The following is a 12,861-nucleotide window of genomic DNA, read 5'->3' as shown; positions in this document are numbered from 1 at the left end:
ATTTATTGAAAATTGATTCCGTAGAACGTGTAGGAGAAATATTAAAAAGGAGAAAAAGAAGAAGAGATTTGCCACCACAGACTCTTGGAAAAATACTTCAAAGATTGGGGATATGATAGCACTTTAAGGTAGACAAGGAGTATAACTGAGTGAGTATAACTGGGTGACATAAGTTTTAATTTAGATATGTAATCATGGCGAGCCCCTTCTGATCATTTTAATTTTTTTTCAAAAGATGCATGTGCTCTATTTTTTTTCAAAACATGTGTTTAATTTATAAATTTTATCCAAAAGCATAATATTAATTCTCCTAAAAAACCGTACATCCAAATTAAAGCAAGTAGAACCAATTGAAATAAGGTCAATCAAATTAATGTGGGACAAAATATGAGATTTATATTGTTTGGGTCGTTTTTAATTGGCTCACTTTTTCAAAAGAAAAATAAAATGGGAAGCTAGCTTGTTTATACTTCTGATCCGAGTAAACGTACATACCTATAGTGAGTTGTCTAAGCCGAGTCTTGGAGTCAAGTATCCCACACATGTAAGACCCATACGTATTTACGCAGTATCCATTATTGGAACATTTGACTCCGCCCGGTTCCTCGCATTCGTAAATATCTGACATGTAACGATGGAGACAAACACGTACAGTTAGTATCTAACACGAAAATATAGGAAGGAGGAAGAACTAAAAAGAGATAAAATAGAGTAGGTATAAAAACTTTACCTCCACATCCTCCGAGAAGATAGGGATTTCCTTCAAAGCCCCTTCGGCAATAACATGTAAAAGAGGGCTGGTGCTTACTCGCTGAAATATAACTATAATTAAAACAAAAGTACTCTTCTGTATTTTCTGCGGTCTTATTGGCTATTGGAAGTGTGTTGAATGATGTCTCAAGAATCATCCATTCCAACACCACAGGAACGTGCGACATAATGGAGGACATATTTATTAATGAACCACTTTCCCTGAACCACTTTTCTTCTACCAAGAATGCAGAATTGCATTCTTTGCTGACTGCAGGGTCGCTAATTTTTTTAATTGGATCTATAGTTGTCTCGAACACATTGACATCTGAAGCAATTGTGGTTTGGCAGCAGTTAGTGCCATTGCAACTACTACCATTTATCACTACTTTACTCGAATCACATCTTGACATGCACCCAATCATTGAACCATTGTCTGAGGACCTCATTGAGGCAGAGTTATCGCAACCCATGGCGACGAATATGTTATGGAACTGGGAGAAGATGAAAGAGCTGTTTGCTAGCTCTACATTTTGTTTTCTGCTTGAACTATTAGTACAAGTAGAAAATGTCGGATAATTGACTCGAACTGTACTGCTTCCTGAATCATAAGCGCCTTCTATTGAAGAAATGTTGAGCACCTCCAGGCCGAAGCTACTCAAGAAAGGTTTGGGAGAGCCCGAAGAGTCATTCATGCAAACTACTTCAAACCAGCGATCAAGGTAGCAACCAGCTCCTTGAAAGAAAACTAAATCTAAAAGAAATAAAATGCGGAATAATAAAATAAAATGCGGAATAATAAAATAAAAGGGACAAGAGATTTACGTGGTTCGGTCTATGACCTACATCCACAAGATAAAGCCCAAAGGGCTACATTATGCTTTTTATTGAATGAGTTGAATACAATGAGTGCTCTCTTATTTATAGAGAATAGAATAGAAATGAGCCTTCTATCTTAGCAATGTGGGACAAGAGGATGAAGCTTTTATATAAGCCAATGGCCAAAGCTTCTCCTCACTAAGGCAATGTGGAACAACCAACATATTATCTCTAACATTCCCCCTCAAACTCAAGGTGGAAACTTGTGAAATCTTGAGTTTGCTTCTTGATGACGTCAGATTTGGAAGCATCGGCAGCTCTTGAACAGCAGCAACTTTTGGGCCAGAACGGGCCAACTATGACCTTACATGGAAGCCAACTGTGGGCTAAATAAGGCATGATAACACTTTTCAAATGCCAAAATAGAAGGGGCCAACTATGGGCCAAAGAAAGTGAAAGGAGAAGAAAGATGGGGCCAACTATAGGCCAAAAGAAAGTGAGCCAACTATGGGCTAAAAAAGGGCATGGGTTTTAAAGAGTACCTCAAATGCCAAAAGAAAAGAGAGATGGGGCCAACTATGGGCAAGAATAATATGGGCAACTTGGCCTCTTTTGATTTTGATTTTTTTTTTTTTTTGAAACCCACTGGATGGGTTAAGATCTGGTGCATGCAGGAGCACCTTAAACCTGTGAGCCCACACGGCTGTGATTCGGTGTGGTGCAATTCAGGTGGTACCTCGGGCTGGGTTCCGGTGTGGCGCAGGTACAAGTTGGACAGATGAGCCCAACTGAACAACAAAGTGGATAGTGGCGCGTGGAAGCGCTTGGCTGAATTTGGCGGCGCGTTCATGGCTGCGTCAAGTAGATCGGCAGCCTTCGAACAAGGATCCGGTGGTCGTGTCTGAAAAAGGTGGCTCGTGGCGGCGTGAGGTGGAGAGTGGAGCAAGTTGTCATCTGGGGAGGCGCGTAGAAGCGCGTGAGTTGGCAGGTGGAGGCGCGTGGAGCGTGTGAGAAACATGCAGGAACTTCTGGAGGCGCGTGAAAGCGCGTGGATGAACAGACAGAAATTTTTTTTTTTTTTTTTTTTTTTTTGTTGTTGTTGGGTTCCTCTGATTGAACAGCAACATAAAAGACATTTGTAGCATGGGTTGGATGAAAGTTTATCTCCAACTCATGCACACCATTATTGGACAAAACAAAAGAAAGAAAAGAAGAAAAACAGAGAATGAAAATAAAAGAAACAGAGGGCATTGATCGATGAATGATATGGTAACCATAAGAAAGAGAGAGGAAGAAGCCATGACTCAAAGAGACATGGGCAATACAGTACTAAAAAAAAAATCCAAAAAAGAAATAAATAAAAGAAATTACAGAAAAATAAAAGAAAATGAGGGTTTCATGATTGTAAAACAATCTGAACCAAAACAAAAGAAAAAGAAAAGAAAAGAAAAGAGAATAAAAGAAAATGAGGGTTTCATGATTGTAAAACAATCTGAACCAAAACAAAAGAAAAATAAAAATAAAAGAACTAAAGAAAAGTAAATAAATTACAAAAAAAAAATATAAAGAAAGAAAAAGACTTAACCCAGAATCTAATAATTGGCGTTAGCCTATTAGCTCTGATACCATGAAAGAAAACTAAATCTAAAAGAAATAAAATGCGGAATAATAAAATAAAATGCAGAATAATAAAATAAAAGGGACAAGAGATTTACGTGGTTCGGTCTATGACCTACATCCACAAGATAAAGCTCAAAGGGCTACATTATGCTTTTTATTGAATGAGTTGAATACAATGAGTGCTCTCTTATTTATAGAGAATAGAATAGAAATGAGCCTTCTATCTTAGCAATGTGGGACAAGAGGATGAAGCTTTTATATAAGCCAATGGCCAAAGCTTCTCCTGACTAAGGCAATGTGGAACAACCAACATATTATCTCTAACACTCCTATTCCAAAAGGGTATGGGATATTGCTAAGATTCCCACAGCTTTTTGCTTGACATGAACTATTAATTGCTAAACCCGCTGCTTGTACATATAGTATTGCATCAATTGAACACAAGAGCACAATCATGATCTGAAATACCATTTTCACCGCCATGGATGACGGAATTGTTAAGCGGCTAGATATAAGCCCCAAGCCCCGGCCCGCTTAATTTATACAACGTATAGTACGCCATTACCGCGTCCTTCTAAAATTAATTAAGTCGCCAAGAAGTTCTATGAAGTTGCCAAGAAGACCAAGTTGTCTTCGTCTGGAATAGCCATTATTGATCGATCAGTACCGTACCTCTCATAAATTACTTGGAAAATGATCACATGCAAATGGATGGTCCACGTACAATTGTGACTTTTGCATGGGCGCGTCCGATCTTATATATCCCAAGTAGACGAGGCCACGCGCTTACGTACTTCTGATTTGTCTTTTGTTAACTTGACAAAGATCAAACAGCCAATTAAGTTGATCATCGATCTACGCCATTCATTCAATTTCAAGATTGAATTATATCAAGATAGAGGTGCTTCCGCGCGTGCCCATTTAGAATATCGCAAAAAGCCTAAGGCCTCGTTTGGTTTGTAGAATGTCTATTCCATTAGGAAAAGGAATAACTATTCCTGGGAATAGATGAAGGTGGAATGGAATAACTATTCCTATTCTTTTGTTTGGTTGTAACAGTGGAATAAAACATTGCATATGTATTCTTTTGTTTGGTATAGTGCAATACATTGGTGAATGGAATCATATTATAATCAAATTTCCTAAAACACCCTTATAATAAAAATATAATTTATATTCTTAAGGACATTTTTTTTCTTTATTTTAGAAACATAAACAATCATACTATGACCTTTTTTTTTTTTTTTTTTTTTTAATTTCATAGAGTTCATGGCTTTTTTTTTTTTTTTTTTTCATATACAATTACGCTACAAAATGATTTGTAAGGAAAAAAGAAAAGCACACACACACACACACATTTAATCATCATATCACCATCATAAAAAAATAAAAAGAAAAAAAATAGATCATCTGCAAAGCCCTTTTTATTTTATTCTTTTTTATTTGTTTTCTAGCAACAAACATTCATTCTTTGCTTATAAAGTAAAATGATTTATAAGAAAAAAAAAAAAAAAAAAAAAAAAAAAAAAAAAATAATCATCATAAAAAAATAAATCATCTGCAAAGCCCTTTTTATTTTATTATTTTTTATTTGTTTTTCAGCAACAAACATTCGTTCTTTGCTTACAAAGTTTTTCTCAAACCTCCGCCAGGCAATTGGAGTCCTCCCGATATTAAGAGGTACTCGTTTTGCTACGTCTAAGTGCATTCTGTAGGCTAAATCATAGGAGAAAAAAAAAAAAAAAAAAAAAAAAAAAAAAAAAAAAAAAAAAAAAAAAGACTAACCCACAACAAATTAAGTTGGGTTGAGAAACAGAGAGAGGGGGATGAGAATATAATTGCAGAGATGGAGAAAGATACTGATGGTGCATTTGAGTAATTAATTTTTGAAATCAGAATTAAATTCTTATTCTGTTTGCGAATTTTGAGATTTGACTTTTTAGAAAAAAAAAAAAAAAAAAAAAAAAAAAAAATTGAATAAAATATGATTTGTTTATAAAAAGTTGAATAAAATATGATTTGTTTTTGAAAAAGTTGAATAAAATATGATTTATTTTTGAAAAAAGTAGAATCAGAATTATATTTTATTTTCAAAATTTCGTATCCAAATACACCATGAGTTGAGAAACAGAGAGAGAGAGGGATAAGAGACTTGGATGTTGAGAGGGTTGGGGTTTTTGGGCAAAAGACGAATTTTATTTATTCACACAGGAAAGGAATAGGTATTCCACTCCTTTTTGAGTGGAATACATATTCCTCTTCGTAAGGGAATAGCTATTCCATGGGAATAACTATTCCCTTAAATAATATACAACCAAACAAAGGAATAGCTATTCAGTAGGAATAGTTATTCCTTTCCATGGGTCTAATCCGCAAACCAAACGAGGCCTAAAAGTCGTTGCATTCATTTCTAGCTAGTGCCGGGAAACTGATGCAAGACAGGTATTAAATCATTAGCAGAAGTTTCTTACAAGGAAATTTTCTACTACTCACATATATGATAGACATATGTTATTTGACATGTAAAAAATATATATTATTTCTTACATGTGTTTTAATAGCATTTGTAAAAAAATATGTGTTTCTCACATGTTTAAATGACACGTGTTAATCTTACATGGAGATTGTAAGAAATTTTCACGGGATTGAAAAAATAGTCAAGATATTTGGAGATTAATTTAAGAATAATATATTTTACGTACTTTCTTTACAAGTATTTTGCTTTGTCTCCAAGCTTAGGGTTATTTTTTGTATTTTTATTTCTTTCTTCTTTTTTTTTTTCCAAGTATTTTGCTTGAAAAATACTCAAACTTTGCCTATATAAAGGTAGATCTATTTTACTTCTATGTAGGGTTGGCAAATCGGGTTCACGGGTCGGGTTCGGGTCAACCCGACTGGCCCGATTATATAAACGTGTCAACCCGACCCCAACCCGATTATTAATCGGGTTGTGACACGCGACCCGAACACGACCCGATTAATAATCGGGTGACACGAACCCGACTAATAAACGTGTCACCCATTTACCCGACACGACCCAATCATCCAATTCAATTACCACTTTGAAAGCCTGGACGTCAGAATTTTCCCACATTATCACATTTAATTATGGTATATTCAGACTTCCATACTCTGGTAAAAGGATGATCCCTAAATTTTAATTTATAGTCTAAAAGCTGGATGAAAATAGTTAAGAAGTACAATCTGACTCTTCTGTAATCAAATAACATTCATATTAGAGAAAATTATCAGAGCTATAGACCCAGATCAAATCTTAAGGGACATAATACTGGCAACCCAACAAACCCATGGTCAAAATATAAGCAACCGAAACCCTAAGTGATCCACAATGTAAGCGAAAGAAAAATTGAAAAATAAAGGGAGGGGCGAAAGCGGAAAGTCGGAAACCAGACCTTGGCAGTTGGCGGAGATGGTGGGGATGGCGTAGAAACTAGAAAGAGCCAAACAGGGGGAAAAGTTGGAAAACGGAAAAGGTCGGTCTGGCCGGATGGCCCGGATGGTTGGCACTTGGCAGTCGCGCCGGTCGGGCATGCAGAGTGCGGTGGCCGGTGGGCGGGCGGGCAGAGTGCAGGCCGGCTAGGGTTCCAGTTCTACCGTTTCATCGGTTTGGGTTTCGAGTTCAGTCTTCAGATTTCACTCATTTCAGAAATCAGAATATCATCTGATTTTGATTTTTGAGATTTTCTCACTTTCAGGTTCGGGTTAGTCGGGTTAGCCGGGTTAGACAACTTACCGTTAGACTAGTTTTTTTTTTTTTTTTTCATAATCCTAATCGGGTCACATTCGTGTCTGGCGCGGGTTGACCCGCCAGACACGATTATAATCGGGTCTTAATCGGGTTGACCCGATTATGACCCGAACCCGATTACAGTAAACCCTAACCCTATTTTCCCGTGCCGTGTTCGTGTCGGGTTCGCGGGTCGTGTCAAAAATTGCCAACCCTACTTCTATGTTTGCTTTTGTGGGCAATTAAGGTCTTTCTATTTCATATTTGTTATATTATCTTTTCCTGATTTTTTTTTTTTAATCTTCAATTTTTAGTTTTTGCTACTCTCATACACTAACAGAATAATTTTAGTTATGCCCGGCATCAAAAAGGTCCATCTCCCATCTTTGCAAACACCCTATTGGAAAAAAAGCTTGAGTTGTTTGGCAACACTTAATTTTTAGATTTTTTGTTTTTTAATGTGTTTTTGTTTTGACATTGAGTGTTTTATGAATCTTTTACATTTTAAGTTGTTTATTACTTCATTTTATTTTATTTTTTATTTTTTTAAAAAAATTCAAATTAGTAAATAAATAATTATTAACAAGTTTATAAATTATTTATAATATTTCACTGTAATTGATATTTCACAATATTTCATTGTAACAATGTTCAACAGAATTATATGGAAAATAAAATAAAGAAACACAATATACCTCACGATCAACCAAAAAAAAATTAGAACCAAAGGCTAGATTCTTGATTAATTACGTACCCTCAATGTTGCTCCTTAAACCTCCTGATCAAGACCCCGGCCCGCGGCCAATATAGCAATATTAATATTAAAATAAAGCATCTTTTAAACTCTCCAAACCTTCTTGAGGTGTTGCAAAATTATGGGCTACGTACCAATGTGAATGGGGGAAATGTGGTTTAGTTATGCGCAAGAAGTTTCTGATCATCGTTAATTCGAAAAAATAAATGCTAAAGTGACAAAAAAAAAAATTAATTAATCAATTTAAAAACAGTAGTAATTAGGATTTTAATTGAACTAGATCTATGGTAATTAAAGTTATTTTGAAAAATCTAGAGTCCGATTTTTTTCCGCCAATTTGCATGTGAATTAAGCATATATAATGACCTTACTCTTGTATCATTTCGCTTCCAGAGTAGATGGTGGATCGCAATTCAAGCATTGGAGATCGGGGTCCGTGATATATACTTTTTTTTTAACGAAAGATGTGAGTATTTTATTGATAAAAGATTATAAGCATAAAACTCTGCAAAATCATAGTCACATGCTATATGAGGTTACATAGTTATAGATACAAACAAAATTCTTACAATAAAGTGATATCTATGATTTTCATCTTCCGCTAACCCATATACAAAAATACTTAAAGAGCAGATCTGCTCCGAGTAGACTAGATCTAAGACAAGGATAACTAAATATCCTAAAAATTTATTTAAACCAGCCATGAGAGATAACCTCTCACACCAAATTATCAAGGCCGTGAGAAATAACCCTTCATACCTGACTAACCTTTATCTCATAGATCACACATGATGACAAATTTAAAGAGAAAAAAACTCTTATTCAAAGCAAAAAATGACCAGCAAACAACAACAACCGCTAGGGAGAAGATGAACGGCACATCACGGAGGTAAATAGACGGATACATAGCGGAGATGCGGAAATTACTGATCTGGTCATAGCTAAAAAAAAATATATATATATATATATATATATATAACAACAACAACAACCAGAATGGGAGGGGGAGAGGGAATATAAAGGAAAATGGAGAGAAGGAGGGAGCAAATCATAGGAGCAGAGAGTAAAAAGGGAAAAGGAGAGGATGAGGGAGCTGCTCATATATGTTTTAAGTGCATGAGTTTACCTGATCAAAATCAAGTGAAGTGCCCATCATGCAAGATCTTGGTTTTTTAATCCTCGGTAGCATTTACACTTTACTTCTCCCTTCATTTTGAAAAATTTACATACAATTATTGATTGTTTGTGAACCCTTAAAGGCACGTAACTAAGTTAAGACAGTAAAATTGGGGTCCAATAATGTGTCTGGTACCAAATAAAGCGATGTAGCTTACAACATTACATTCAACAAATACTGATTCATACTGATTGAAAACATAATGATGGTTGAGCATCTACAAATAAGGTTGACATTCTTGATGTGGGAACAACATCCCGTGGCTCATACATTTTTACTTGGACATCTTCAAGCTCTTTATAGTTTTGTTGAAGGTTAGGGGCTTTTTGCAACATTTGAACTACCTCCAACTCTATTGCGACTTCTTTCATTGTAAGTCGTTTCTTCCCGTTTAAGTTTAGGCACCTACGTGCAAGGTTCGCAATCGCAATAATTTCTTCTTTCTTACCTTCCTTCAAAACTCGACTATCAATAATATCAAACAAAATGTTCTCCTCCACCGAATGAATGAAATATGTGACTAAACTTTTGGATTCTTGTGTTCTTGTTGAAGAGATCATTTTTTTCGCCAGTTAACAACTCAGCAAGGACAACAACAAAACTATAAACAACATTATTTTCTGTAAATTGACTTGATTGGAAATATTCAGGGTCCAAGTATCCAAAAGTGCCATGCACTAGTATGGTTAAGTGAGTTTGATTAACATTGATGTTTCTTAAAATCCCAAAGTCAACTACTTTAGCTCTGAATTTATCATCTAAGAGTATGTTTGTAGACTTAATGTCCCAATGATAAATAGGCAAGGAAGCTGCTGAGTGTAAGTAGAAGAGAGCTCCTGCAATTTTTGTTGCAATTCGTAAGCACATATCCCATGTTAGTGGAGACTCCTCCGTTTGGCTATTAACATATTGGGAAAGAGTTCTGTTAGGAACGTATTCATAAACTAGAAAATGAACTTCTGTCTCTAAACAACAACCAATTAGCTTAACCACATTCTTATAGTTAATTTATGAAATTATGAAAACTTCATTAAGGAATTCTTCAAGTTTCCCTTCATCAATTACCTTGGACTTTTTCACAGCAACAATTCTTTCGTCTGTCAACATGCCTTTGTAAACAGTACTTTGTCCTCCTTGGCCAAGTATTCTATTTATATTGAAACGATCAGTGGCCTTCTCCAAATCTTTTGAATTAAACAAATTGGTGTTCTCAACATTGGCTTCATGTGAAGATAATTGTTGTTGAAACAATAAACCACCATTTCGTTTGAAAAACTTGTTCTTTTGTTTAATCCTCCTCCGATCCTTTTCTTTACCACTTTGTAGGACCACCATCCACCAACAAGTAGAACCAGTAGCCCAAAGCCACTACTAATACCTGTTTAATGCAATGTAATAGGAAAAGATTATCTGTTGCAGTAAAAGGTTATGCAATAGTTTTGATTGAGAAATTTGACTTAAAATAGAGAGACAACTTCTCATAATGCTAGAAATTAGTCCGACAAACTATCATGTTACAAGAAGTTTGTTTATAGATTTTGACTATTGAAGTATTCCAAAAGAATGAGATGGTAAAAGAGGGTTGTTGAGGGAGGAAAAGGATAAACAAAAAAGTATGAAGGTTTAAAGGTTCACATTAGAATCTCCTGCCTGTTATTTTAAAAAATTCTAAGTCATCCATCTTGAATAAAAAAAAACACTTACAAGAAATGATTTCTTTAGCCAACACCTACAAACGTTGGGTGCACCATCCCTTAAAATTTTTGGGATGGTTAGTCATCCCAAGAAAGTAGTTGAACACCTCATAAGCCTTAAAAGGTGATTGGACCACCCCCTCCCCCCTAAGGGCTTGAGGGGGTGGCTAGTCAATCTCCCTCTCAAGATCACTTATGAGGATTAGTCGGCCTCATACGAGTTTTTTTGAATGGTTTAGCCATCCCCAAAACCCTTGAGGGAGTGGTTGATCACTCTTAAACCTAATGGAGTGGTTGGTCATCCCTCGAGAGTTTTGAGAGTGGTCAAGCCACTTTCAAAAGTATTTGAAGTAGTCGGCCACCCTCTTTGAGTGGAGTAGCAATCCCATTCTTGCAATTTATTTTTGCCACAAAATGACTGACTTGGCAAAATCTTAGTATTCATTTAAACTATTTTAAGAATTGCAGGCTCTTGCAATTCTTAAGAATTTTAGGATAGTAGTAATTATAATTAAAGCATCCCTATAGATAGTAGTAAAGTGAATTTTAAGGATATTTTTATTGAAAATTGATTACGTAGAACGTGTAGGGGAAATATTAAAAAGGAGAAAAAGAAGAAGAGATTTGCCACCACAGACTCTTGGAAAAATACTTCAAATATTGGGGATATGATAGTACTTCAAAGATTGGAGACAAGCTAGGAGTATAACTGAGTGACATAAGTTTTAGATGTGTAATTATGGCGAGCCCATTTTGATCATTTTGATTTTTTTCAAAAGATGCATGTGCTCTAGCTAATTTTTTTTTTTTTTTTCAAAATATGTGTTTTAAAAATTTTCTCCAAGAGCATAATATTAATTCTCCTAAAAAACTGTACATCCAAAGCAAGTAGGACCAATAGAATGAAGATCAATCAAAATAATGTGGGACAACATATATATGAGATTTATATTGTGTGGGTGGTTTTTCAAAAGAAAAATAAAATGGGAAGCTTGTTTATACTTTTGATCCGAGTAAACGTACATACCTATAGTGAGCAGTCTCTTGGTGTCTATCCCACACGTGTAAGACCCATACGTATTTACACAGTATCCATTATTGGAACAAGAAGTGACTCTGCCCGGTTCATCGCATTCGTTAATATCTGACATGTAACGATGGAGACTAACACGATTAGTATCTAACTCGAAAGGGAAGGAGGATGAAGAATTAAAGAGATAAAATAGACTAGCTATAAAATAGATCATCAATTATCTATAGTGCATATATACCTCCTGACTTGACTCGATGAAAACCAACATATTGACGTCAACAAAGTGGTACTTTGAGTTTGATTCCCTCTCTCCCACTTGTGTGGATGTGTCTTAAAAAAAAAAAAAAAAAAAAAAAAGTGTACCTTGAGTTGATTAAGATATTCTGCGGTTGAATAATTTTTGAGCAAATGCTGAACGGTTTAAAAAAAATTTCCAAAATTTAATCTTTAAATAATGTATCATAATTTTATATTATTTATTATTTAAAAAAATGTGCGATCGATTAATATCTTATGAAATCATGACATATCATTTAATTAGAACCAAATGCGTGGCCGACCAAGATGAAGAAGATGAAGTAAGAGATCGAAGAGCGACTTTTTACTTAGCTCCTGTCATACGTTTTGGAAGAAGAAGAAACGTCAGGAAATTAATGTGCCATAATTGCCTCAAACGCCAACCACCGTCAAATTAAATCAATTGGTACGTAGCCTTTATTTATCGCCACTGCTATATTTATCGCCCAACTTCTTTTTTGTCTGATTAAATGGAGAGATGAGTCTAACTTCCCAGCCGGTTAACACTCCAAGACCAAATAATAGGATTAAAAATAAATAAATAAATAAATATGTAGTTGCATACCTCCTGACTTGACTTGATGAAAACCAACATTGTCGTCAACAAAGTGTATTTAGTGATAGTCCAGCGAAACAAAAGAATAGGCTTAATTCAGTTTTGGAGGCTTGATTTTGCAAAGTTTGAACCTAGTTATCCGTAGATTAACATTCTCTAAGTAGCTGGTCTGCAAGATAAAAGAGGAGATTCACCACCGAACCTCTAACTGATATAAATCTGAGGGAGATGATACGAAAGGCTATGCATGAACTGGGGGGGAACAAACTCATCTAAATCCTAAGACCTTTGGAAATTTTGAACATATGATCTCAACAATAATTTTCCAAAGGACCCATCTGTCAGATATTGTGCTGGGAGCTGCTAGACAACATATTCCTGAAAAAGTTTTAACATAAATCTATCCAAAAATA

General features: G+C 35.3%; 1 protein-coding gene and 1 pseudogene across 1 annotated transcript; both read right to left on the bottom strand.

The window, feature by feature from the left end:
* Positions 1–561: 561 nt before the first annotated feature.
* LOC133871481 (wall-associated receptor kinase-like 10) lies at positions 562–3,885 on the bottom strand. Its single transcript, XM_062308942.1, has 3 exons — positions 3,501–3,885; positions 726–1,504; positions 562–621 (listed from the first exon to the last, which is right to left on the bottom strand). Exons 1-3 carry the CDS (start codon positions 3,670–3,672, stop codon positions 562–564), a joined length of 1,011 nt encoding a protein of 336 aa, XP_062164926.1. The 5' UTR covers positions 3,673–3,885.
* A 5,165-nt stretch (positions 3,886–9,050) lies between these two features.
* LOC133871406 (wall-associated receptor kinase-like 10) lies at positions 9,051–11,713 on the bottom strand (annotated as a pseudogene).
* Positions 11,714–12,861: the final 1,148 nt, after the last annotated feature.

Source organism: Alnus glutinosa, chromosome 1 (genome assembly GCF_958979055.1).
Source record: "Alnus glutinosa chromosome 1, dhAlnGlut1.1, whole genome shotgun sequence".
Taxonomy (NCBI): Eukaryota; Viridiplantae; Streptophyta; class Magnoliopsida; order Fagales; family Betulaceae; genus Alnus; species Alnus glutinosa.
The sequence above is the reverse complement of the archived record's forward strand: the minus strand, read 5'-3'. Positions and strand labels throughout refer to the sequence as shown.